Source organism: Mchenga conophoros, linkage group LG10 (assembly GCF_057382185.1).
Source record: "Mchenga conophoros isolate Kocher_MC1m ecotype Shallow Benthic linkage group LG10, M_conophoros_male_GT1.1, whole genome shotgun sequence".
In the NCBI taxonomy this organism is placed as follows: Eukaryota; Metazoa; Chordata; class Actinopteri; order Cichliformes; family Cichlidae; genus Mchenga; species Mchenga conophoros.
Window position 1 is genome coordinate 26,049,251 of NC_140535.1, and position 24,505 is coordinate 26,073,755.

Genomic DNA, 24,505 nt, shown 5'->3' on the forward strand with positions numbered 1-24,505 from the left:
TTAGATTACTTAATTTGTGTTTCAAACAATGTCTACGTAGCTAAGTGTAGGTAAGAAGAGAAAATATTCCACATTCCTCCAGCTAATTTAAAGTGTGAAATGAGACGCTGAACCATGACATACCACGTGTCTGTGTGCCATGATTCTATGAGTCTCTGCGAGTGAGTGGGCCAATGGTACACAGAGAGCATAACGCCATCACTTTAGAGGTCAAGGGTTTGATTTTTTTTCCACCACCCGTCTGTACCAAACCACTGTTTGAACAGCCTCAAAATTTCAGTGTCCCACAAACTGTAATCATGTTATGACGCATTCTAGTTTGAAATGACTTGCTAACAAGATAGCCCACCAAACATCAGAAAGTCCTTTTACATTTCAGTTTTATTTCCTCATTGTTTTGACCTAGACACCATTCACACAAGTAAAAGGGAGCACTATTAAAATTAGAGTAGAATCAAATGATGAAACGTTTTGAATTATTGTGACATGAAATTCTCAACAGTGTTTTATTAGAAAACAGAATATTCTGTAATGCGATTATCTTAACTGAATCTCCTTAATTTGATGCACCATTCTAAAATTTAGTCTCTTCACTGACTTTAAAAAGAGTGCACCCAGTTTTAGACTTTGCCCAAAGCACAATCCGAGTGAAATTTTAATACAGACTTCAACAATACCTCATCAAATGACAGAAGGCAAAAGAGTCAGTATTTCACAAGCTTGAGAACGATGATATCTACAGAAGTGGGAGGTAGAAATTATTGTGGGCTGGTGATCGAAAGGCTACTGTTGAAAAGAAGTGCACAGAGCGGCTCACTGGAGGAAAACAGAAAACAGAAATTGGATGGATGGATAGACGGACGGATGGATGGATGGGAAGGAAGGCAAACAGTTTCATAAAAAATCTCTATGAAATTAACTTTATAATCTTTGTGGTTACGTCATCTTCCAACTCTGATCCGGACACTGGATCCAATTCCACAACTAGCTCAACTCAGTGTATACCAGATGCACCACAGTGCTTTTCTGAAACATTGCATTGCTTAAAATAGCATTTGATATTTTTATGGAAGCCATGTTAAGTTGCACGGAACATGTAAAGAGGGTACGAAGCCAGAAACCAGAGCAGCAGTGAGTATCCAGTAGTGTGAGCTTTTGAAATAAAAGAGTCCATATATAATACATGGTGCTGTGCAAAAGACATCACAGGAGTGACCTGATCGATTTGCACCAGGTGTATTCCTTGAGTAAGCGTTCGTGTCTGTCCATTTATTTATTTATTTATCTATCTATGTGCACTGGTAGCATCTATTTTCTAAACAAATCCCTTGAAAATCAGCAGAACTTTTGGTACATAAATGGCCACAGTACACTGCTGCACCAAAAGAGCTTGGAATTAAAAATAGCTCAACATCTAAAAGGCTGCACCAAAAGAAGAGGAGAGGAATTTACAATATCAGTCCACAAAGGAAGCAGTTCAAACTGACATAACGACAGAAGGCCATATAAAGTCCATTACATCTGGCAACTTCAACGGCCATAAGAACAGCTGATGACACTAAACACAAGGGTCCCACAAGTTAAAATTTTCTCCACTTGAAGGCAAACGACTGAAGTGGCCACCGATGAGTGCAGAGAATACCGTAAAAAATTATCTACCCCCTTCTTGATTCCTTCGTTTTTTGCATTTGTCAGCCAGACTGGAGGGTTTTAGGGCATGAGCGGCCTGTTTAAGCTCATGTTAAAGTATTTCAACTGGATTCAAGTCTGGACTTTGACTAGGAAACTCCATAACCTTTGTTGTTTTATTTAATTATTCTTGTTTTCAGCCGTTCAAAGGTGGACTTGCTGGTGTTGGTGGTGTTTTGGATCACCGTCCTGCAGTGGAAGTGTGCTTGACTTTCATTGCATGAACTGATGACCGGACATTCTCATTCATTATTTTGTGGTACAGAGAAGAACTGATGGCTCCAAGAATTAAAGCAAGTTCCCTAGATCCTGAAGCAGTAAAGCCGTCCCAGACCATCACACTACCACAACCAACTTAGCAACAAATGTGATGATATATGTTTTTTTACACTCACTTTATTTTAAGAATGTGTGTTAATCAAACAGTTTTGCATTGTTCACATCGTAGAAACATAAATGTATTTATTTTCACTCACAGAGCCTCTTCATACCTTAAAAAGCAAAGTGCTCTCTCTCTCTCTCTGTGTCAGTCATTGTTTACTTGCCTTGGAGCAGGGTAACGTGTCACTCATGACAACTATATCGTGCTCTTGTCGTGAGTTATATATGCAAATACATGCACGACACACTTGATTATTCATATTTGACCCTCTTGAAAAAAAATATCCTCATTCGAACTCATTTGGTAAATTAAGATTCAGGCATTAATCATTAGGCTCATCGCTTAGTGAAAAGCAGCTGCTACAGTAAGTGGGCTTGATTTGCCAGCCTTCACACTTCCTACATGTTCTTGCAAAGTTGCCAAACTAGGCACAGAAACTTGAAGGATTCAAAGCAACTAAGCACTAAGGTTATTTTTTTTTTCTTTCTTTCTTTTTTTTTTTAGAGACAACAACATGGATTTTCTTAGTGATTGTTGCCAGGCAACAATCATAAATCATGACAACAGGCAATCTTAGACCATTGGGCAAGAAAGCACAATCGTTTTTTTGTGTGTCAAACTGTTTATAAACACAGGTTTCCTCCCGCAAAGTGCACTTCCAATCAGAGTGACACATGCTGCCACCTGTTATCTTCTGCAGCATGATTGAGAAAAAGGCCTTGACACCTTTAGCAATAAATAAATTCATACTTTTTGCAATAACTCTGTAATACAATATCAGTCTAGCAGAAAATGATCAACTTAAATTCTATTTTGCTTAGTTGACTCTGAAATAATAATTATTGTTAGTAGTGCTAGTAGTATCATATACCACTATAACAAAATAATTTCCCAAATATGGGAAAAAATTATTTATCTATTTTAAATGTAAGCATTAAAAATACACTGTATAATTAAACTACACAAACTAAGACAAATACAGGTAAGTAGAGCTGTTAAGTAAATCTTTATAACAATGAAAACTTTTAAGCTCCACTTATAAAACACAGGTAGGTAATAAGGTTCAGTGACAAGAATAGCAGTTAAACGCGCATTATTGTAAATTAAATTCACTCACACACACACAACACACACACACACACACACACACACACACAATATATATATATATATATATATATATATATATATATATATATATATATATTACAATTAATCAGTCCTCACTCATTTGCAGCATCCCCCACACAATACACCACAAATAATAAGGGGAGCTACCTCAATATCAACTGTAATAATGTCTTCCAAACATAATGACACCAGTGGGTTTATACAGTGCAAGTAGGGAGCCAGATCTCCCACTGGGAGCCCACGGTGCGTACAAATGATCTTGGTGCTTTACTGTGCATTCAATATGAGGGCTGCTCTCTGCAGGTGGGCTGCAGCTATTAGTAAATACATCATATAAAGCACAATGACACACTGAGTTATGTTGTGTATATATAGACATAACTATGCACGCTCAGTTAATTCTGTGTATATCACATCTCTTCCACATATTGTACATGCATACTGCTCATTTAATGTCTCTCATATATGCATACTCTTGATGTGCTGCATATCTAATGTACACACAAGCACTTTGTCTTCCTCTCTCTCATATACACATGCAGAAATTCATGCTTTCTCTTTGGGAGTGCTGGCGTGGTGATTATTCATGGGAGGGAGACTGGGGATGAGCAATCAGTGGCCAGCTCATTAATCACGCTGGATGTAGACCCTTAATCTCCTCCACAGGTATAGAGGAATCCTCCGCAGCCACTCCTCATTGCTTCTCTAAATTCTCCCATCTCTCTCGCTCTCTCTCTTCCACCCACCGCCTCATTTTCTCTGTGATGCTGTCTTTGCATCTTTGGCTATTTCTATCCGTCTTTGTCTTTTTCAGAGCGCCTCACCTACCTGATGTCTTTGTGACTCTACGGCTGCCTGTCATTCTTCCTTTCCGTATCACTTCTTCCTCTTCTCAGAGGTTTTAATTTGTCTTTTTGTCTTCCCTGTCTTTCCAGTTAAAGTGCTTCCTTGTCTCTCAACTTACTAGCAAAGCAACAGTAGTGCTTCTTTTCCAACAGGACCCATTAACTATGCAAAAAACTAGCCTTGTTAGGATCAAAGAAAGAAAGAAAAAACAGAACAAAAAAAGCATAGTAGAAATCTAAGTTGGAATTAGCATTTAAAAACAATATGTTTAGAGCTAGTTGGGTAGGAGATCTGGCTGTGCCAATTTTCCTTCTGCATCTGCATAACCATTTAAAAAATAGAGCTGAGGATACTTCACAGCAGCAGGACTCTTAGTAATGGGAGGTATGTGCTGCTTGGAAGCTGTGCTGTTTGTCAAAATTACTACCTCTAAGTTTATTGAAGAAAAAAAAACCTCTGAGGTTTCAAGAACAGAAACGGGTCAGTCAAATCTCTTTAAAAATAAATAAAAAGGAACGGTGGGTTGAACAAAAATCAAATCACTTTTATTTTCACATCACATGTGCAGGTACACTAGTACAGTACATGCGAGTGAAATTCTTGTGTGCGAGCTTCACAAGCAACAGAGGTGTGCAAAAATACAATAACATAAAACAAGCAAAATATAACAATGGCTAAATATGAGAGTAATAAATATATGTACAATATAAGAGTGTATGCATTACTGGATGTGTATACTAAATATGTTTTTCTACATGTGTGTGTGTATATATATACCTATTTTACAAATTAAATAAACAATAAAATAAAATATATAAAATACACAGAGGTTAGTAGTTGGACATGTGCAAAACAAGTGGCATTTATATACAGTGTGGAGTGCATAATGAAATACTTTTAGAATACTTTAGAAATGTGTCTGCATACTTATATTAACAAAAAAGTCAAATTTTTTAGTGTTATATAAGAGAAATTCCAAAATCCTTCTGGAACAGCATGTTTCCAAGACCATTTAAAGGGAAACCATTGTCTCCCCCACATTCTTTAATGGACAGCTTTGCAGGAACAGGCTGCCAACTACAGAGTCCATACATAAGGTGAGCATAGCTATACATACCTGTGTGCATTGCAAGGTGGTGGTGATATTCAAAGGACAAAACTCAATAATGAACTGCCATCAGTTTGCTAATGAAGGACAGAACTCTCTTTACTGTGTTGTTCAACCCCTAAGGACAGGAGTAACCTGTCAGGAATATAAACAGATTAATTGCCTGTCTGGAGGCTTCATGGACATTTTTTTTTTACTAAGGCTTGGCCTGCCCACACCACAAATCCCTACTTTTTAATATATACTATACATTCTGTTGCTTGTGGGGGGATTCTTCATTCGGGATGCTAAGGTTACACCAGTGAGGTAATGTAAGTGCTTATGATCTGCCATGACGTAGCAGCTTTTAACCCAAGAGACATTCTGTGAAACACTTTGCATTTTCACACTGGCACACCATGCAACGTGCTCGCCTGCCAGTGAAAGAAACTTAGGTTTCAGTGTCTGGTTTGTGGGCACTTGAGCTCATGGACGGGCTGGGATTTAAATAACCAATCACGTAATATCTGGAAAGCTCATTCCACTACCAGAACCACATCCACACAAGGTTGTCCTTGTTAGGGCAGGTAAAGGTCGTCGCCACAGTGAATCAGATATTTTCTATGATATCACCCCTGAAGGTCGAGGATATCATCACTTTTTGACATCACTAAATTGTGTTGAAAAACATTTGCATAATAAAATTTAATAAAACTGAGGACATTGCTTTCCAGTCTAAACAGAGAGAAAAAAGTTCATATTTCAAAAATACTGTATTGTATGTTGTAATTGAATTTCAACTATAACTATGAGCTTGAGGAGTCAAAGCTTTCTATAAGCCAAACTAATACTAATACAACTGTTGTATGTGCAGGTTTTATTTATCCATCACATTTTTATTACATATTTACATCTGTTATTTTTGCTTTTAGGCAAACAGCATGAAGTGGCTTGCATAACTTCAAGAAGAAAATGTACGAAGAATTAAAAGTCTTAAGACACAACTCGGAAAGAAATTTTACGTTCGTTTAATAAAACCGAGGGCATTTTAACTTTCAAAGTCCAAAAAAATCCATCCTGCTCGGAAAGGCTTAATGGAAACAAGCTGACAGTCTTGAGCTAATCTCCCATACTTCATTTGGTCGGATGAGACCCCATTCATTAAAGCTATACCCTCATCTGATAGTGGCATACAATCTCTGACAATCTGGATAATCTTTCATCTTTATGGAAGAAGGAAAGTCCTCTCAACCCACTCTCTCTCCCCTCCCCAGCTATGCCTCTTACTGTAAACCACTGGCAGTTTTCTGACAGAGCTGGCTAAGTGGTCTTTCTCGTTTTAAAGCCTTTTCAGCCTTGTGAAGGAGGAGGGTGAGCGAGATTAGTGGCCTGCAGCAGAACTCTGCACTGCAGGAGCCACAGCTTGACCTGACCTGGAGGTCCACCTCAACAGTTACAGAATGCAGAATGAGATACACTGTGTGAATCTGGGTATACACAAGAACACTGAAAAGTATGTTTTTAAATGTGCATGCACGGAATTACAGAGTCTATGCATTTTATACAAATGCAAACATTAACCAGTATTATTTGTGATTAGAGCTGCAGGCTGGAGGAAAGAAAGCCCAATCATCAGTTTTCATAAAGCTCGCATGAAGGCATCTTTTCATACAAACCACTCCACATAGGTCAATGGACTCTTTGATTAAGACTGAAGTAAAGAGAGCATACTGAACACTATATTTTAATTTTTTTTTACATTCTAAAAAAAAGATGCATTTTTTTTCTTATATGTAGTTTTTTTGTTCTTTTAAAAAAAGTGAAACAAAAAAACAGAATTTGCATCTAACAAGACAAAGAAAATAATCAGGAAAAAACACTGTATCTCTTTTATTTGTCACTACCCTTTGTCAAATGAAGAGGTAGAGCTCATTTATATTCTCCTCATTGTTCATTTTAAATTAATGGTGTTTTGCAGTGTGACAAATTGGAAACACTTATCTGGCATTATGCTGCTGCACTTACTACATTTTTTAATATAAATCACTGAGCATATCAAATACAGAAAGTCGGCTATGTACATGAAGTCTATATGCATTTCTGTGAATTCCAGTAATTCTATTTTTACTTGGAAATATTCAAATAGTATTATAGTATTGGAATTATTCATATAGTTGAATGCATTTTAAAAACCGATACGGTATAATGATTTGAAATGGCGAACTTTTTTAATTGTAGCTGAATTGCTTAACTGACACCTCTGAGGTTACCAATTAGTCTAAAATATGGGTGCATCCTGCATCATGGTAAAATATCCACTTTAGGACATCAACCAACCTTTGTATCATTTCTCACATCACAAAAAAGCATAATTGCTTCCACAAACTTACTTAGAATTGCAGCAACACTCACTTCACATACAAAATCCATACTTTATATTACTTCATCACATATTCAAGTCACATAGTGGTCTTTGTGATTAACGGTAACACTTCATGAGTAAAACTATCACAAGAATGATTGGTGTAAGTTAGGTGTTCTCAAAAACAACATCCACAATTTGACTCAGGTTGCAGTCAGAACTCAGTACTTTGTAACACTTTGATTTGTTTCTTTTTCAGCCATTCTGTTGTAGATTTGCTGCTGTGCTTCGAATCATTATCCTGTTGAATGACCCAATTTAGGCCAGGCTTTAGCTGTTGGACAGATTACCTTACACATGTCTCTACAACCCTTTTGTTTACAGAGAAATGCTTTACAGCTGGTATGAGGTGTTTGTGCTGATATGCTGTGTTTGGTTTTCACCCACTGGTACTGTGCTTTATGGCCTGACATGTCCACTTTGGTTTTATCTGTCCAAAGGACTTGTTCCAGAGATTTTGTGGTTTGTAAGTTTGCAAACTGAAAGTGTGCTGCCCATGTTCTTTTAAGAAAGGAAAGGCTTTCTCCTGGCAACCCTTCCAAACAAGCCATACTTGTCCAGTCTTTTTCTAATTGCACTGTCATCAACTTTAACATTTTACATGCAAACTGAGGCCTGTAGAGTCTGAAATATCACTCCCATACTGCATACTGTAATTTCGTTATATGTGGCATTTAAGGGTAATACACCAGTATTGAATTTCCCAATACAATCTCATTTGCATCTTCAGTAAAACATCCATCCATCCATCCATCCATGCATCCTCTTCCAAATATCCATATCAGGGTCATGAAAGGGCTGGAGCCTATCCCATTCCTTCCATAGAAGCAGGGTACAAGTCTTGTCACTTTAAATATTTTATCATAGTTCTCCTCCAATTTAGCAACTCCATACACAGAATCAAGAGCCTCTGAAGAATAAAACTACACATTAGCAATAGCCTTCAGAGTTGCCTCTGTTATGAATACTAATGGAAACAGTTTTGGCTTTGGTTTAAGGTTTCTTTATTATCTACAGACAAGAGCATGACTTTTCAGAATTATGACTCCATATTTGTAGATTAATGTAGCTCAGCATTGGCTTAAGTATCACATTTACCGTCAGGACACTCCTTTCACATTTCTTCCAGTTCCAGGAAACCACGCTCATTTTATTTTATGGTAGTAACATAACACGATTAGATTTGTTTGGGCTAAATGATTACAGCCTATGCTAAAGGCTGTATATACATATATCAGTACATTTATTATAAGTCTCTGAACTAGTGTTGATGATTCAATAAAAATAATGCTCTCATTACATAAACATTCATTAAAACTTAATGGTCCCTTGTCTTTGCAACTTGGGGACCACTCAACAGACCAGCTGATTGTAAAAAAAAAAAAAAGAAAAAAGAAAAAGGGATTCACTAGAATTTAATGCATTTTTGCAAATTAACCACACACACACACACACACACACACACACACACACACACTTTATGGAAATGTCTTCATTCATGTGCTGATCCTTTGATATATGAACCAAGAAGGAGATTGCGGGTGGTTTGTACCTGACTATATTTTCCTCCTTTATACCTTAGTAATATAGGCTGATTAATTAGCAGAAAATTGAACTAAATAGGTAGCGCAACATGGCTCCATTATAACCACTAACGGTGTTTTTAAAAAGCTGCTGATGAGCTGATGAAGTTGATTAATTGCTCCATATTTTCCCCTGGAGAACTCCCCCTCCGTCTTTCTCTCTCCTTCTACCGTGTAATGAATTATGGGCGAATAAATTTTGTCTACAGCATGCGTATGCTGAACTTCAAAATTATTATGGATCCTCCAAGCATGACAGGAGCTTTGGAAATCACTACGAAAGTTTCAGGCTAAATTTTTGCATCTTTAATGGTTAGATTGTATGTGGGCAGCACAAAGGCTGGGGGTTGGAATTGCCTGATTAAAGTGACATGGGTACCATTTCCAACCATCTCCTGTAAAAATTTGATATCAGCTGACCTTTCTGCTTCAAGAGATAGTATATTAATGTTTCCACTGCTTGTCACATTAAGAATACAGGTAACCAAATGCACATCATACAGAATGGGTGTCAGCACAAAGGCTTTGCCAGCAGACTCAGATCTTTGTCACAATGGCAATTTTGCATTTGCAGTCCATTATGAGTTGCAGACAATGAGGCAAATCTGTCCCAGACCTTCATCTGGCAATAAACAATGCAGTCAGCATATTTTTTAAAAGGTTCCGATGCAGGGTACAAAAATGAGCCACAAAAGGTGTCAAACCTCAAAAAGCTCTCATGTAAAAGAGATAAACAATTGAGATCATTATCTCAGGCAGTCCACTATCATTAGATAACTTTCTCGTACATACCCGTCTTAAGATAAAAGCTTTCGACTGGAGAGAATTCGTGTAAACAAACAATTATGTCATGGCTGAAGTGGGGTCTAATTTGCCCAATGTTTTGTGAATTATAGATTACATTCTGATCTCTTTATGTTTCTACCTCCCAGCTGGTGTGGGCCTTCCAAATCCTCAGATACTTTTCTGCAGCCTCCTGCAATCCTGACTGTCACGGCTCTGTTCCATGACATCAAGGCATCAAACTCAAAAGCTTCAGAATTTCTTTCTGGATGCCTGATGTGTAGTTTATCTACACTTCAAGGTGTTCCATCTGCGTGTTGCTTGTAACTTGGATTAAGCCTGGCACACCAAAAAAAAGAGAAAAAAAACCACTGCATCATCTCGGTATGAAAAAGCCTCCGAGCTTTAACCCTCAAGGTAGCTCAGCGCATGTTGTTTTAGAAGACTGGGTTGAACAGGAGCTTGTTGCCACAGGAGATACTGTGTACTAACACTCAGCTGGGAGTGTGCAGCATTGAACTAAACCGGAGAATCAGACCGCACTCTTGAGAATAAAGACTCTGGAGATTTGGGAATACCTGCTCCCCTATTATCAACCTCGCTCTTGCACTTTAAAAAGTTTGACTATATAACCGTTCTGAAGCTGCCAAAGCAGCTCTTTCAAGCCGTACTGAATGAAAACTCTGGCTTTAGAAATACTTTGAAGGCTACTAAATTATATTGGCTGCTGGCTTGAGTGCCATGCAGGAGAACTGTAATTCTTTTTAACGGCTCAGGAAACCTCAGTGTGGCTTTATGAAAACTGCAAGAAAACTAATCGAAACTTCTCTGTAAAACAAGAAACTGATCTGCCAGGTTTAGTTGGTGTTTCTATCAAATCGCCTTCTATACAAGCACAGAATTGTACACACAGCACTTTGCAACTCATTTGTCTTGATAAGAAAGATGATGTGTATAACGGAAGTTTTTAAAAATTTTTTGACGGTTGTTGTCCCTGTAAGTGTATTTACTGTACTTGTGTGCTTGTCATAGTTCAGCTTCCAGCACTGAGAAGCATCTGTCCTCTCTGGCGGGTGTCTCTCAAATGTCAGTGATATAGTAGGAATGTGTATAAAGAGCACATGGTCTCAAAAGTTAACATAGATTTACACCCAGGTAGTCCGTTGTGCTTCTGCTTTAGCCTTTCACTTCTGCTGCTCTTTTACTTTATATTTCAATCTCGAAACTCTTATACCCTCCTAATCTTTCCTCCAGTCTGGCCCAAACTCTTATAAACACAAAATTATGTATTACCTACTTGTTTTGTCTGCACCCCCATTCAACTCCCTGATTGCTCCTCACGATGCACCTCTCTCAGCCCACCTCTGTGCTCCTCTAAGCCTTGATAAACATGTGCAAACATGCAATTACACATCACCTGCTCTTCTAAATCCTCCCAATCTTAGCTGTCCTTCTCTTTTCTTGACACTCCTGGCCTCTTCCCAAATCCTATTTTCTCCTTCCTCCCAGGTAAACACATGTAGGCAGGCAGAATCACCAGGTTAACATTAGCATCTTGTTTTTGTAACTTATCTAAAGCTGTAGTCCTTAGGTTGATCCAAACACAATTTCATCCTTCTGAATATGGGGGTACTATAACCAATAACCCCTTAGGTGTTTGTTTGGGCTTCGGATGTGTGTGTGAATGTGATTCAGTTGTTTGGAAATAAGCTTTCAGCTTGAGGCAACCACATCTAGTCACTTGTACTTTAATTCTTTTCCCACTTTATTCCGTTCCACTTTCTTTCATCCCCTTATAAAATCAGAGTGTTTGTTGTCTTGTTTGTTGGGTTCAGCTTAGTGACGTCACTCAGCGCTGGCCTGTGTTCATCCCCATCATATACATAAAGAGGAGAAAACTCTTTTATCAAAACATAACCTTAACATTATGACCACACCATCTGGACCAACTTGCTGATGATTTACACGGAGCAGATGTTAACCCAAAGAGAAGAATGCTCTCTCTACGGGAAATATTCCTTGCTTTCTTACACAGAAGCAGTGTAGCCATAAGCTAAAGTTATCCAACCACGACGGATTATATGGTCCTATTCTTACCTTGTTGGGTTGTCTTGTTTTCTGCTACCATATTCTTTTTTTATGCAAAAAAAAAAAAATTCCCCCTAGTTTTTGCCCTTTTCTGCCGTGTTTACCTCCTTTGTTCTGAGAGAAGATTTTCAAAGCTGATGAAGGTGGATGCTTGAGGGGATATTGTTGAAGAGATGAGAAAAAACAGAAAAATCATCACTTCCATGCAGACCCACACTTACAGAGAGTTAAACAAACACTGGTGAAGATGCACACTTGTTTGAAATTGAAGAAGGGTGTTAAAATAAGAAAAAAAGAAGAGGAAGAAAAGGGGGATTGTTCCACTAAAGAAACTAGAGAAATACCAAATCAATGGAGGCATGATAATGAATTATTTCCTCGCCCGAGTGGGAGTTAGAGGAGAGAGATAAAAGCAGACCACATGCTGTGCCACTAACAGCCTAGGGGGCAGCTGCCTGTGAATTACGGTGCGCTGAAACACACTTGCTGCCCTCGGGACCCATTGGTTGCAAAAAGAAAGAGAAAGGAGAAAAAAATAGGAATAAGAAATGGGGATGGGGAGGGGGCAGAAAAGAAATGTCGGGAAGGGTAATAGGTCAAACCGAAACCCCTCAAGGCCCTGCGAAGCGTGGATTTACATCTCTATGGCTAATTAGAGTCATAACGATGAAATTAAAGTGGTGGAAATGAAAGAAGGATAGACGGATGAGGGAAATTGAGAAGCAGGGACATAGGCAATGTCGGATGGGATTATTCAGCATGTGTAATTATGAGAGATATTAGATGTCTGGTAGAACAGCGAGTGTGTCACCAATAGGAAGTCACATCTTAATAATTCTTATATGATGTTCTACATGTACTGTGGGATTTTTGCTTGCAAATTTAGCCTTGAGTAAAAACATTAGCTACACTTAGAAGACCCAGATTACTCAACTACTCAGAGTCAAAGAAACAAGCGATTGACAAGTAGACGTGCAATTTGTTCTTCACCGTGACAACTGCAGCATGTTTAACAGACTCAAAGCAAACATTTGGTTTCGCTCTCTCATCAAAGACATCCTGCTAATATTACAAATTTATACATCATCCATGTGTCATGGTAACTTAATTTTTACTGCAATCACTGTTGGGCACACTGACTTTCTTTCAACTTGCTTCATCTTTTTAAGTTATTAATTCGCTACATATCTGTAAATGTCAATATCTCTCAGAGAACATCCAGTTTTTATAATCTATGTGGAACAGACAAATGCAATGTAGATGTAAGAGCGCTACTGCAGGTTATTCCAGTTTAGCAACTATTAAGCTATAAACACTTCTTATATTCACTTTTAATTGGCTGAAACCAACTAATTAAATTTGGTTGGAGATGCTGCCACATCTCGATTCATAAGATTCTGGAATCTGGTCAATAAGAAAGAAAATAATTATAATAATAACAGTTGCTATAAAAACACACCTTATTTAAATGTATCTGTTCTGCCCTTTCAGGATCATCTCTTCATGCACAACAGGTTTTATATAGAATGTTATATCTCATTCTGTTTCCTTGCAGTTCTGTGATTTGTGCTGGATCTCCAGTGCACCACAAAGATGATCCTTCAACATGGATTTTGTTTTGTGAAAATGGATGAAGCAAATCTGGTGAATGGAGCAAACAGCGAGTAAATGTTGTTTTGGTACATACGTCAAGAATGATGACAAATACTATCAGTTTCTTTCAGCAGAACTCTACCCCACACTTTAGGGGACAAAGCTTTGGTGTACAACCTCATGAATCTAGAAAGAATTGACAAGTGTAATCCTGGTGCCACTCCTGACTTGACATGTTTCCTTTTGCTTGTAAGTGATGGACTCTGCAGTCTTCGGCTATACACCAGTAATTTTCAGATGAACTCTACCAGATTAACCACAATAACAGCAGCAATATTATGTCACACTAAAGTTTGCTTAATCTGAAATGACTATGTTTGCTGCTTATAAGCCTGACTGCGTTGATGAAAAACCAAAATAAATGGCACAATACATTTAATAAATTGCTACATATTTGCTATGATCCAAACTGAAACTCATATATGCAAATATTCATTCCTGTTTTATACATTCATCTATATAATAACGACTTCACATATCCATTTTCAAAAAAATTAATTTCATGGTTTAGGCTTTAAAGTGACTTAATATGGATTTTTGATTTTGGGGGGGGGATGGGGCTAAAGGTCAGCAGCCTTTGGTCACAGCTCCCATTTGCTGATCAAGATTTAAAAATCAACCTACAAAATAACCAAGCATATTAAAATAAGATCAGCCAAATTGTACAAATGTAAATATCAGTGTATGAAACATTTCCATTCCAAGCCCCTGCAGAGTACTGGATTTCCTTCATTCTTGTTATTCAACTCAAGCCTAATCATTCCAGTCAGCTAGTTAGTAGTGCAGCAATAAAAGTTAATTTAAAAAGTGTGAGTGCTGTGAAGTTTTATTTACTTATTTTTTCAGTATTCCTGTTGCTTTATGTACTTGTTTTATATAATTCCTGCATGTCTGTGAAGGTTCTCAGTCAATAATGACAATAATTCCTGCATAGCTTTTCTATATATTTTGTAAACTAAAATGATCCAGATAATCCATTTTAGTGCTGCTATTCCTTATGGTAAACTCGTGGCTCCAACTCCATATTGAACACTGTGACACAACAATAGTATTGACCTTCTCCAATAAAGCTGTATTTAAAGAGTAGAGAGATGATGGCAAATAACAGATCCTACCTGGATGATGTGTAATATACCGCTTGCTTGCTAATTTATTTCATTATTTGGCGATTGGGATAGGAAAACAAGAGAACGTGAATATCACCAGGAGTAAAAGACAAGTCCATCACACTTCATCAACTGCAGGTAAACAACCCTCCAGTAACTCTAAAACCACTCCATCAAAGTCAAAGTTACATTTTACTTACAGGTACAACAATCAGTGTTTCTATCAAAGCACTGCACAGACAGTATTTATGTCAAGTCTGGCAGATGTTTACAAAGCATGAATGTCTCAGTTGAGAATTTCACTGAAGAGTGCTTCACAGTGCCTCAGATGCTGTGCACATTAAGTGTATTTATAATACCATAAAATAAACTGATGGCCCACTGCCTCTAGTTATCCATGGGGGACATCACTCACGTATTATTATTTTTGTGTTTAGATGCACACAGTGTGCTGTTTTTGTATAAAGGAGCCTCAACAGACTCCATCAGAATATTCTTTTATGTTTCACTGTTGCCTTTTCCTCGGCTCATCTATTCGTCTCTGGTATGTGCTTAAGATGTCCACCTGTGTGCAGCGTTTGCACCTGGGGATAATGCAGTCCTGTATCTCACACCGCACATGTTTAATCCTTAATTGTTGATCGTGCGCAGGGTTCAAATTGCTTACTTTACTCTACCTTCCTCTGGCTTTATGTTTCTCTCTGCTTGTTTCCTCTTTGACTTTATGTTTCCCCTCCTCTCTCCTCCTCTCCTCCTGGGAATTAGCTGCAGTGGGTAAGTGTTGCACTAAATAAATGACTTGGAGATTAAACAGACAACCACAGTTGCCATGGCAACTAACTGGGCATCTCTCGCTATTGTATTCGGAACACTGCTGGATGACCACTGGCTGTAAAGACTGTGGGTCTCTCGGTGTATATGAAATGCATATTTACATGTGGTTATGTGAATGCCTATGGTTATGGGTTAGCAGTATTAAATATAGTGTTATTATAGTAATATAGTTTTATATAAATATACTATTAAATATAACTAGGATAAATGTATTTTAACATGTGCAGCAACAGTGATTTGAAAGATCCAAGTAACATGCTACAACTAAGGCCCACAAGATGCTATCCCCCACAAACACCCACTCAGCCAGCCACCCACACCCAAACACATGCACACACCTCCACCCCGTCTAGTCATACTTTGTGTGTCTTTTAGCATTTCACTTTTGGACTATCTTGGATCTAATTAAGATGCAAGCTGCTACTGATGCAAAGTTAAGCCACAGCAATCTTCAAAACAGATCTCTCTCAGTGCAACACATAAAAAGTAGAACCAAGATCTCAACTGTCTCTTACCTGTTACTGCAGCTACCTGACACTGGGTAATTACCCAGAAATAGAAACGGCACTTGGAAGTCACCAAAAAGGCCCTTATACACACTGGCAATTAGCTTTAAAGGTTCAGTGAGCAGTAACGAGGTATCAGACACTGGCCAGGAGAAATGAAAGGAAATGAAAGGAAAGGAAATAACAAAAGTGTAGGTATCCTTTAAGACCCCTTTGAGAGAATGTGTAACCCAGGCAAGTAAAAAAGTAAAACTTAACATTGCATTTGAACCTTGATCTTTCACTAAGCCTAACTGCACACGTCTGTTGCCAAAATCTATCCAAAAAATAAGTGAACAGAAAACGGGGATGGAAAATGCAGTTAAAGTGTAAATGCACCAAAAGAAAGTGTAAAAAAAAAATCCTGTGTGGGATTTGATCTGCAGTCTCTTGTGCAAGTGGTGACTGACTTACGCCTCCACCAGGCCCCTAAAGTCCTAATGTGAATGTTTTAGCTTTTTAAAATTGGAAACACTTAACCTTGTGTCCATGGACACGAATCGAACTTCCCTCAGACTCCATGACAGATGTTGTGCACAAAAAAGGGGAAAATCATGTCCAGGAACACGAATCAATAGATTACATTTCACGATTATTTCACTAACTGCTACAAGGCTGCAATGTGAACTAGGTAAGAGGAATTTGTAAGTAGAACTGAAGTGGAGAAGGACATGGTGCAAACAAAATGGCCAAAAACACAATAAAAAGCAGAAGAAAGACTGATGTAATTTTGAGTGTGTGGGTGCTGAAGACTATTCCAAGACCTTCACTTCAAAGTCACTTTGCTGTTGACAGCTTAGCTGGAGGTCGCTCACTCACACGGCTGTCAGAGAACAACAGGCTCAACGTGTAAAACTGACATCCGATCTCAGCGAGATCATTTGTGCAGATTAAGAGCAAACTCGAGTAGCACAAAAGATCAAACCTTGACAGGAGCTACACAAAGATTTTATCTTGCAACACGGACATCCCTTAAAGCTTTTTTTGTCCATGTAATCTGTAAGCGTGATAGCATGGAACCCAAGCTCAGCAGGAAACATTTGAAAGCATCTACCCAGAGGCGTGGATAATACACATGATATAGAAACAAACTCCCTACTCAGGGATGATGAAATGCAAATTATAGTCTATGTTAATTTTGGTCTTTGAATACCTACATATGTGTGAATGAAAATCATGTGTTTACAGTCTGGTTTTCCTTGGTGCTTTGGCCACTGTCTCGATGACCACCTTTGCTCCTTGATAATTATCATATGTCATTATTATAACATTTTACTGACTGCAAAATGTATTGATTCAGCTGAAAATGAACAGATTAAATAAAGAATCTGATAACCTTGAGATACATGAAACTCTGTTCTTATTCAGCCGCGTTGAGATGTGTTAGGTTTAATTAAACTCTTGGGGTTAACCTCCCTTTCACATTTGCTGCGCTAACATTAAATCATTTTTTTTCGTTATCTATCTATCTAATGCAAGCTTCACACAAAGTGGGATACAAACACAATTCCATGGGTCATTTTTCAGGGCTTTGCCATTTTATAAATGAATACAGATAAATTCATACATCACCCTTAATGGGGTCACACATATTTCACATGTGCAATTCACCAAAATACACCTGCTAAGGTTGTCCAAAGTTCCTTCTTCAACCTATTAACCTGCATTTATTTAGCAAGGCTGTTCTAAGTCTCTTACATATTCAATTGCAACCAAATCATTTTCTTACCTCTGTTTTCACTTTCTCTTATTTGTCCCAGCGGCGACAAAGAGGAGCTTTCTCCCCCTTTGTCTCTCTTTTTTCACCAGTACCACTTTCCACTATCGTTCCTCCACTAGCCTTCTCAGAATAGCCAATTCCCCATATGATGCTCTCTCCCCTCCCTTCTTTTTTATGCCATCCTCCTCTTTCTCACTCTCTTTTTACCTCTCTGTCTCAACTTCTCTCCTTTGATTAATTAGTCAGAGCCGCTGAGTGGCCCTGCCAGTGCAGCCCAGCATCACAGCATAATTCCACTCTTAGTTGGCGTCACGGAAAACAAATACTCACAGTTGAGTAAATGCTTAAAGGGAAAGAACTGCATGTGGGAGAAACATGGAGAAGCAATATGAACCACAGAAAACCAACCTGGACCTAATTAGAAGCTTTCCAGCTGTGTACTTTCGCAAAAAAAAAAAAAAAAAAAAAAAAAAGGAACCAGTGGTTTGTTGCACTGTCCCTCAATGACTAATGGCTCTGTAAATATACAGTTACATGACCTTCAGCTTCGGCAACCTTGGCATGCACTACATACCAACATGCCTCCAGCATTTTCTATTGTAAAGAAAACCAAAAAAAAAAAACCCCAACCAAACAAACAGAAAAAGCAAGATGAAGTTTAGGCTACTCCTCTGATCAGGTACAATATAGTCACAAACCTCTGAGATATCAGTGTCAGCACTTCTCATCTTTTCTTTTAAAACATCTTGCTGTCTTTCAGCTGCTGCATTGCTGTTTCCTTCACACATTGCATCACTTTCCTATCAGTCCTCTGGTCCACTCCTGTTGTTTTGATGACTGAGAGTCAGTCATGAAGACTTAAAATAAACAAACAGCTGAAAAAGGAGCAGAGGCATGTTCCTGTCCATTACTGTTTATCTTTCTCTGCTGTTTGAATGCTCTTCTGTGCACAGACTGAAGGACCTCCAAAATTCCTGCTTTTTAAGTTTTCATCTATTAACGCAAATTCAAATTGGAGGATTGTCATGATATTCTGAGAGTTTCAGCTTTAAATAACACAGCCTTTGATGAAAAAATACTAGATATATTTATTATTAATAATTATTATTACGCAATTCACAAAGGTTGCACTATATTGTAAATTTCTAAAATGAATAGGAACGTAGAGAATCCACACGTTATCATATCACACTAGTGTGTTCTACCTTTCAGTTAAAAAGCATGCAGTTTACTGACTCCATGTACGACATAACCTATACTGAAAACCACAATAGCTTGAAATGGCACAATTAAAATTGCAGCATAGATATCCCAGTCTCCACATTTGCAAAAGGTTACTCGCCATAATGCGCATGCAGTCCACGTCTCACCCCAGGGCAGCTCTATATACTACACATGTATCCTCACAGGAGCTCTGACCTTGTGCGTCCACATATATTACATCTGCAGGCTACAGATATCTCTCAATAAGCCTGCTCACTTAGCAGTTTCAATTCTAATGCACTGTGTTGTCTTTTACCGAACATTTAGGTAATGTGAATCACCTTGGCACGCGCATCACTGACACAGTCCACGAGGCACGTTCCTGCACATTTATTATTGTGTAATTACAGTGGTTTTAATTTGGACACAAAGGTCACGTGTACAAGCAACCGACTCCTACAGAATGTTGACACTGTAATAAATGTTGGGAAACAGAACCCTGTTGAAACCCTAAACCATTAGGAGGCTACAGAGCTAATTTAAAGCCATTATGCTGTTATCTCTGTCCCGCAATATGCTCTATGGGAAAGAGAATGTTGATTATTCAGTAAAGCAGAACAAGAGGTCATTCTTTTTCTGGCTCTTCTGAGCAAAACCTCTGAATTAATGGTGTGAACTGCAAAATAAGCAATAAAAGAGAAAAAAACAACAACAACTTTGCACTGAAATACCAACTTGAGTAGCTTTTTACCATAAAATGGCAAAAACATCAATCTTATATTTTTTAAAGCATTTCTTTTTATTAAACACATTAGAGGTTCCTTCTATAACGATATACCTCTAGCTATTTGGTTACTTAACTTTTTTTTTTTGGTACCTTCAAAATGTGTTTGAAGGTACCATGAGTAATAATATGCAAATTGTAAGTGATTTCAGAGAAAAGCAATGGGTATCTTGACCAGCGCTGGACATTGTTCTGTCAAATGTCCATGCACAGGCAACTGAAATTAACGGGACATGGACACAATAATCAAGAAGACAAAAACTGCAGATTCTAGTGACACAGAGTAAAGCTAGCTTCCACACAATGCAGTAAATTACAGGATAGATTCAAAGATGAAGTGCTTATGAGACAGACCACTTTCACTTCGGTATGTTTTAATATATATCTAGTTTTGGATTTCACTGCTTGCTCTTAAAATTTCACAACTTGCAGATACAAAAAACATTTTTCGTTTATCTATCTTTGTTAACTTTACGAATCAAACTGAGTTATTGTGGTTCAGCATTAATGTAAAATTAATAAATAGTCAACTGTAGTATGTTCGTGAATGATTAAACACCTGGTTTACAAGAAACTGCTGATCAGTCGCAGTGTCTATCTCAACAGACCAAAGACCAAAAATCCACAAATGTCGCAGGCTGACTGCTTATTTGGGGCAAAATATAAGCTATTCATCATTTTTGTATTCAAAACTGTTAAATGACCTATGTTAAATCTGTGCAGGTGACAACCACTGGAAATACTGGAAATACTGGAAAGTGCGGTTGTCCCTAATTGCATTTTCTGCCTACCTGAGTTCTTGGTTTGTATCTTTTGCTGCCTTTTCATATGATGCACCTCAGTAGGTTTTGCACCATGTTTGTGCTGTTTGGATAAGAGCACTATCTATGATACAAATATAGATGTGATTGCTGCTTCTCATTTCTGACAACGCATCAGTAAATCTAATCAGTGTTATTCTTTGATTTTAATTCTAAATCTATGCCCTTGGAGACAAAAATAGGTGTTTAAGTGGGATCCACTTAACACAGGACGCAATGACAGTTAAGAAAAGTAAAAAATAGGTCACAAAGAACCTTGCTGGGATTGTAAAAAGGTCGAGTACAAGGGTAAAATCAATAAGAATGTAATCATCTAAGGAGTATTAGCAAAGCACATATTGCCCTCTATTCAATTTGTGGTGGAAAAAAAAAATATCTGACAGCAGGACAGAGCTTTGAATGGTGGTTTACTTGCTTGGTTTATACATTAAATAAGGCAAAGGCAACATGGAGGGGCAAAATAATAAAAATAATAGAAAAACACACTGTGTTTCATAACAGAACAAGTTCAGAGACTGTGGGAATAATAGTGAAGCTCGAGTTGGCTTCTTGGAAAATGGCCAAAGGGTTGTGATTTTTACATCAAAGCTACAGAATAGAAGAAAAGCACCAACAGAGAGAACCATGAAAACCAAAGAAAGACTCCTGAATATGCCTTCTAACCTAGTGCTTTGAGGTATATGATCCCCAAAACATGACTAAGGCTTGTATTTAAAATGTTCGCCCTGAGATCAAGCATTTGGCTGCATGGAAGAAAATCAATGCGGGGAAAAAATCCTTCTCACATCATTTAGGTTAATTTTTCATTTTTCCAAACTTGCGTCCATATTGTAAATGCCCACCCTGTTAAACACACCTGTGATTCCTGGCTTTTTGGTTTCCCACACTACCCACACTAATGAGACCTCGGACTGCATCGCAGAAACACACGCATACACAAACATGCAAACACACACAATTTAACACCATCAACATTATCCAGAACACCAGATGTGCCACTCAAACATAATTGCTCCCCCTCGGTGTTGCCTTTCTGCAGCCCAACACTTAACCTTGAGTGTCATCTGATCAATAGCTTGTGTTATTGGTCCCTGCCCACTTCTTCAGCCGCTTGTCAAACATAAAATGCATTGACTAACCTGGCCTAAAATGCTGCAGGCAAACCTGTAGGTAGATAAATACCATGCAATGGCTTTTCACTGCCCACCTGGAAGGTGAAAGGACTGTAACCAAATAATAGCAGGATGACTTCCACTTAAACCAGTCATTAAGGGGCTAAATTAATGGTGGAGCTTAATGGACCTGCACAAGCCAAAGGTAAAGCTTTGGAAATGGCCACCTGTCATAACTAGCTGCTGGATTCATCAACTTTATTACCATTTTGCAGCATAGTTCAATACAGTTTGAACTTACACGCAAGATAAGACAATGATCAAATTAGATAGCGAGTTTGAGAACAAGATTTGCAGCAGGTTGCCTCTGTGTCTAGCAATTTTCATGCCGGTGCTATAGCAACATTAGTGACGGAGTTGTGATTTTTGGTCCTAATAAAGTGGAACCTGCATGCTCTCAGCTGCCACTCAGCCTAAACCCCAAAGGCTATTATAGCTCTTCCAGATGATTCCAGATGCAATTATCAATTTATCTGTTCCAGGAAATCTTTTATCCTCAGAACTGCTGTGGAGAGGCTGATTGAATTGTGATGTTGTGAAATTCTAAAATGTACCAACAGTAAGTACGTCACCCGTACCTTACACATATTTTTTGTGCCATCTTTTTTAACAAATAAATGGCTTATGTCGCTATATGTTAGTAATATACGTACATATTTTAACAGATTAACTGTGCATTTTTTGTAAGGGGAAAAAAAAAGGATAGAAAAATATTTACGGAAAGCTGTGTAGAACTCGTGGAGGCTGAGATGGCCATCGTTGTTGTAGTCGTCATAGCGTAGCAGGTCTTGCATGGTGCACTCCAGCAGGCTGTCCTCCAGGTGCTCTTTCATGGAGATCTAACACATATACACACACACAACACAGAATACATCCATTCAGTCATCAAAAGGAAACATCTATACACAGGTGCCATAGTCCTATATCTTATTATAGGCTTTATTTATTGTTTCTCTCTTGCCTCCATCTTTTTATGCTCCTAAGCTATGTGTAGTAAGAAAGAACCACATTATTCATACTCAGAAGGAAAGATACTGTCCAAATTGAACTTTTCTGTATCACTTTAATAGCCTAGTTTCAAATACTGAAGGGGAAAATCACAGAATCCTCTATTTAATTAAAACAATACTTTTTACATTCACTGGTTATTACTTTTATAAAAGTGATATATTAGTGATTAAACCTCTAATAGAGCCTTTTTTAATGAAGATTTTATTTTGACTTTGCTGTGCTATGAGGAGAGAAATTGCCACTTTTTCCATATTTAAAACAAAACAAAACAGCACTGTTCAGCTGTCTCTCATCATAATTAAATACCAAATGTACTATATACAAGAGAATCAGACTCACAACTCCTGAGTGTACTTCCATTCTCATTAAAGGTAGTGGATTAAATATGTAATCCGTCATGTTAGTGCTATACTGATTGCCTTTCCTTTTTAAGAGTATCTGGTCCTGCTACTCTTGCATGCTGCACCTGAGTTAATTCAAAGATGTTCCCCTGGGAAGACTCACCACTCTCACATCCATTCGCTGTCATTTATGAGTCCTCTTTTGCAGTAGTAGCAGTACTTCACTCTCAGGGGAACCATCTTTGAGTGGGTGATGTTTAGCAGTTTTTAGGAAGTTAAACAAAAAACTCAGCCTCGCTTATTCTGTAAAAGTTGTTTCTTCTCTAGAAATAAGAGAATAAAAATGCTTCTCAGTGTAACTCTATATTTATCAGATGCTGGCCCATGCTAGAAAGCTAGACTGCTTATGTAGCATTTATGTAGGACACCTCACCTAATCTTTAGTTAGTGCCAATATTTATGTGCTTAGAATTTATTATAACAGCAACAACAAAAACGCCTGGACGGTAAATTCTGGAAATTGAATCCTTATGTGGTTATTCTATTTATTTATTTAGTTATTTTGGCTTTATTTTTCTAAAATCTGTGAGCTGAGACCCTTGTAAGAGAAGAGCAAGTCAATATTTGCTTTAATATATCAAGGTACAGTTCGATACAATAATAACAATAATAATAATAATAATAATAATAATAATAATAATAATAAATTTCCTGTAAAATATGTTTTTAGGTCAAGATCTAATGGAAAAAAGTAAACTGCCATTCCAAGCTATTCCAGCTTAGCATTTATCTCCAGCTGATTTTATATGGTTCTGGACATGTCACATGGCATAATAATGGATATACCAAACTTTTTTTTTTTCATGAGCCAGCCTGCAGCTGACTGCAGCCATGTTTTTCCTGTCACAGATAACTCTGTCCTTAGGCATTTGAATTAAATATTTCAAACCTAAGGACAGGATTTTACCCTCCAAGACCATCTGTGACAATAGACAGATCCAAAACTGGAGACAGTCTGGAGGGATGACTGGGATTCATCTTTGATTCTTAAAAGCATTATCTCTGCGAAACTGAATTTATGAATTCCTCAGGATGTGAGTGTCCAATCTAAAGATTTCATGTGGACATATATCAGCATTAATAATTCCCTCAATACAGATCTGTCACAAAAGGCAGAAGTCACTGAAATTCTAAACTTGGACAACACTCTGGTTGCAATATAAAGCCACAGTGAGATAACATGAGAATAATTACTGAAGTCTAAAGAGCTTGGAAAGAGCTGAAGCACTTTTGAGAATTCATTT

General features: G+C 37.9%; 1 protein-coding gene across 1 annotated transcript in view; it reads right to left on the minus strand.

Moving 5' to 3' along the window:
* Positions 1-24,505, minus strand: part of fstl4 (follistatin-like 4) — a 208,906-nt gene that overhangs the window by 49,003 nt on the left and 135,398 nt on the right. The window contains exon 6 of the mRNA XM_085289588.1: positions 22,568-22,688. Coding sequence (XP_085145714.1) covers positions 22,568-22,688 — 121 coding nt within the window. The remainder of the gene's footprint in view (positions 1-22,567; positions 22,689-24,505) is intronic.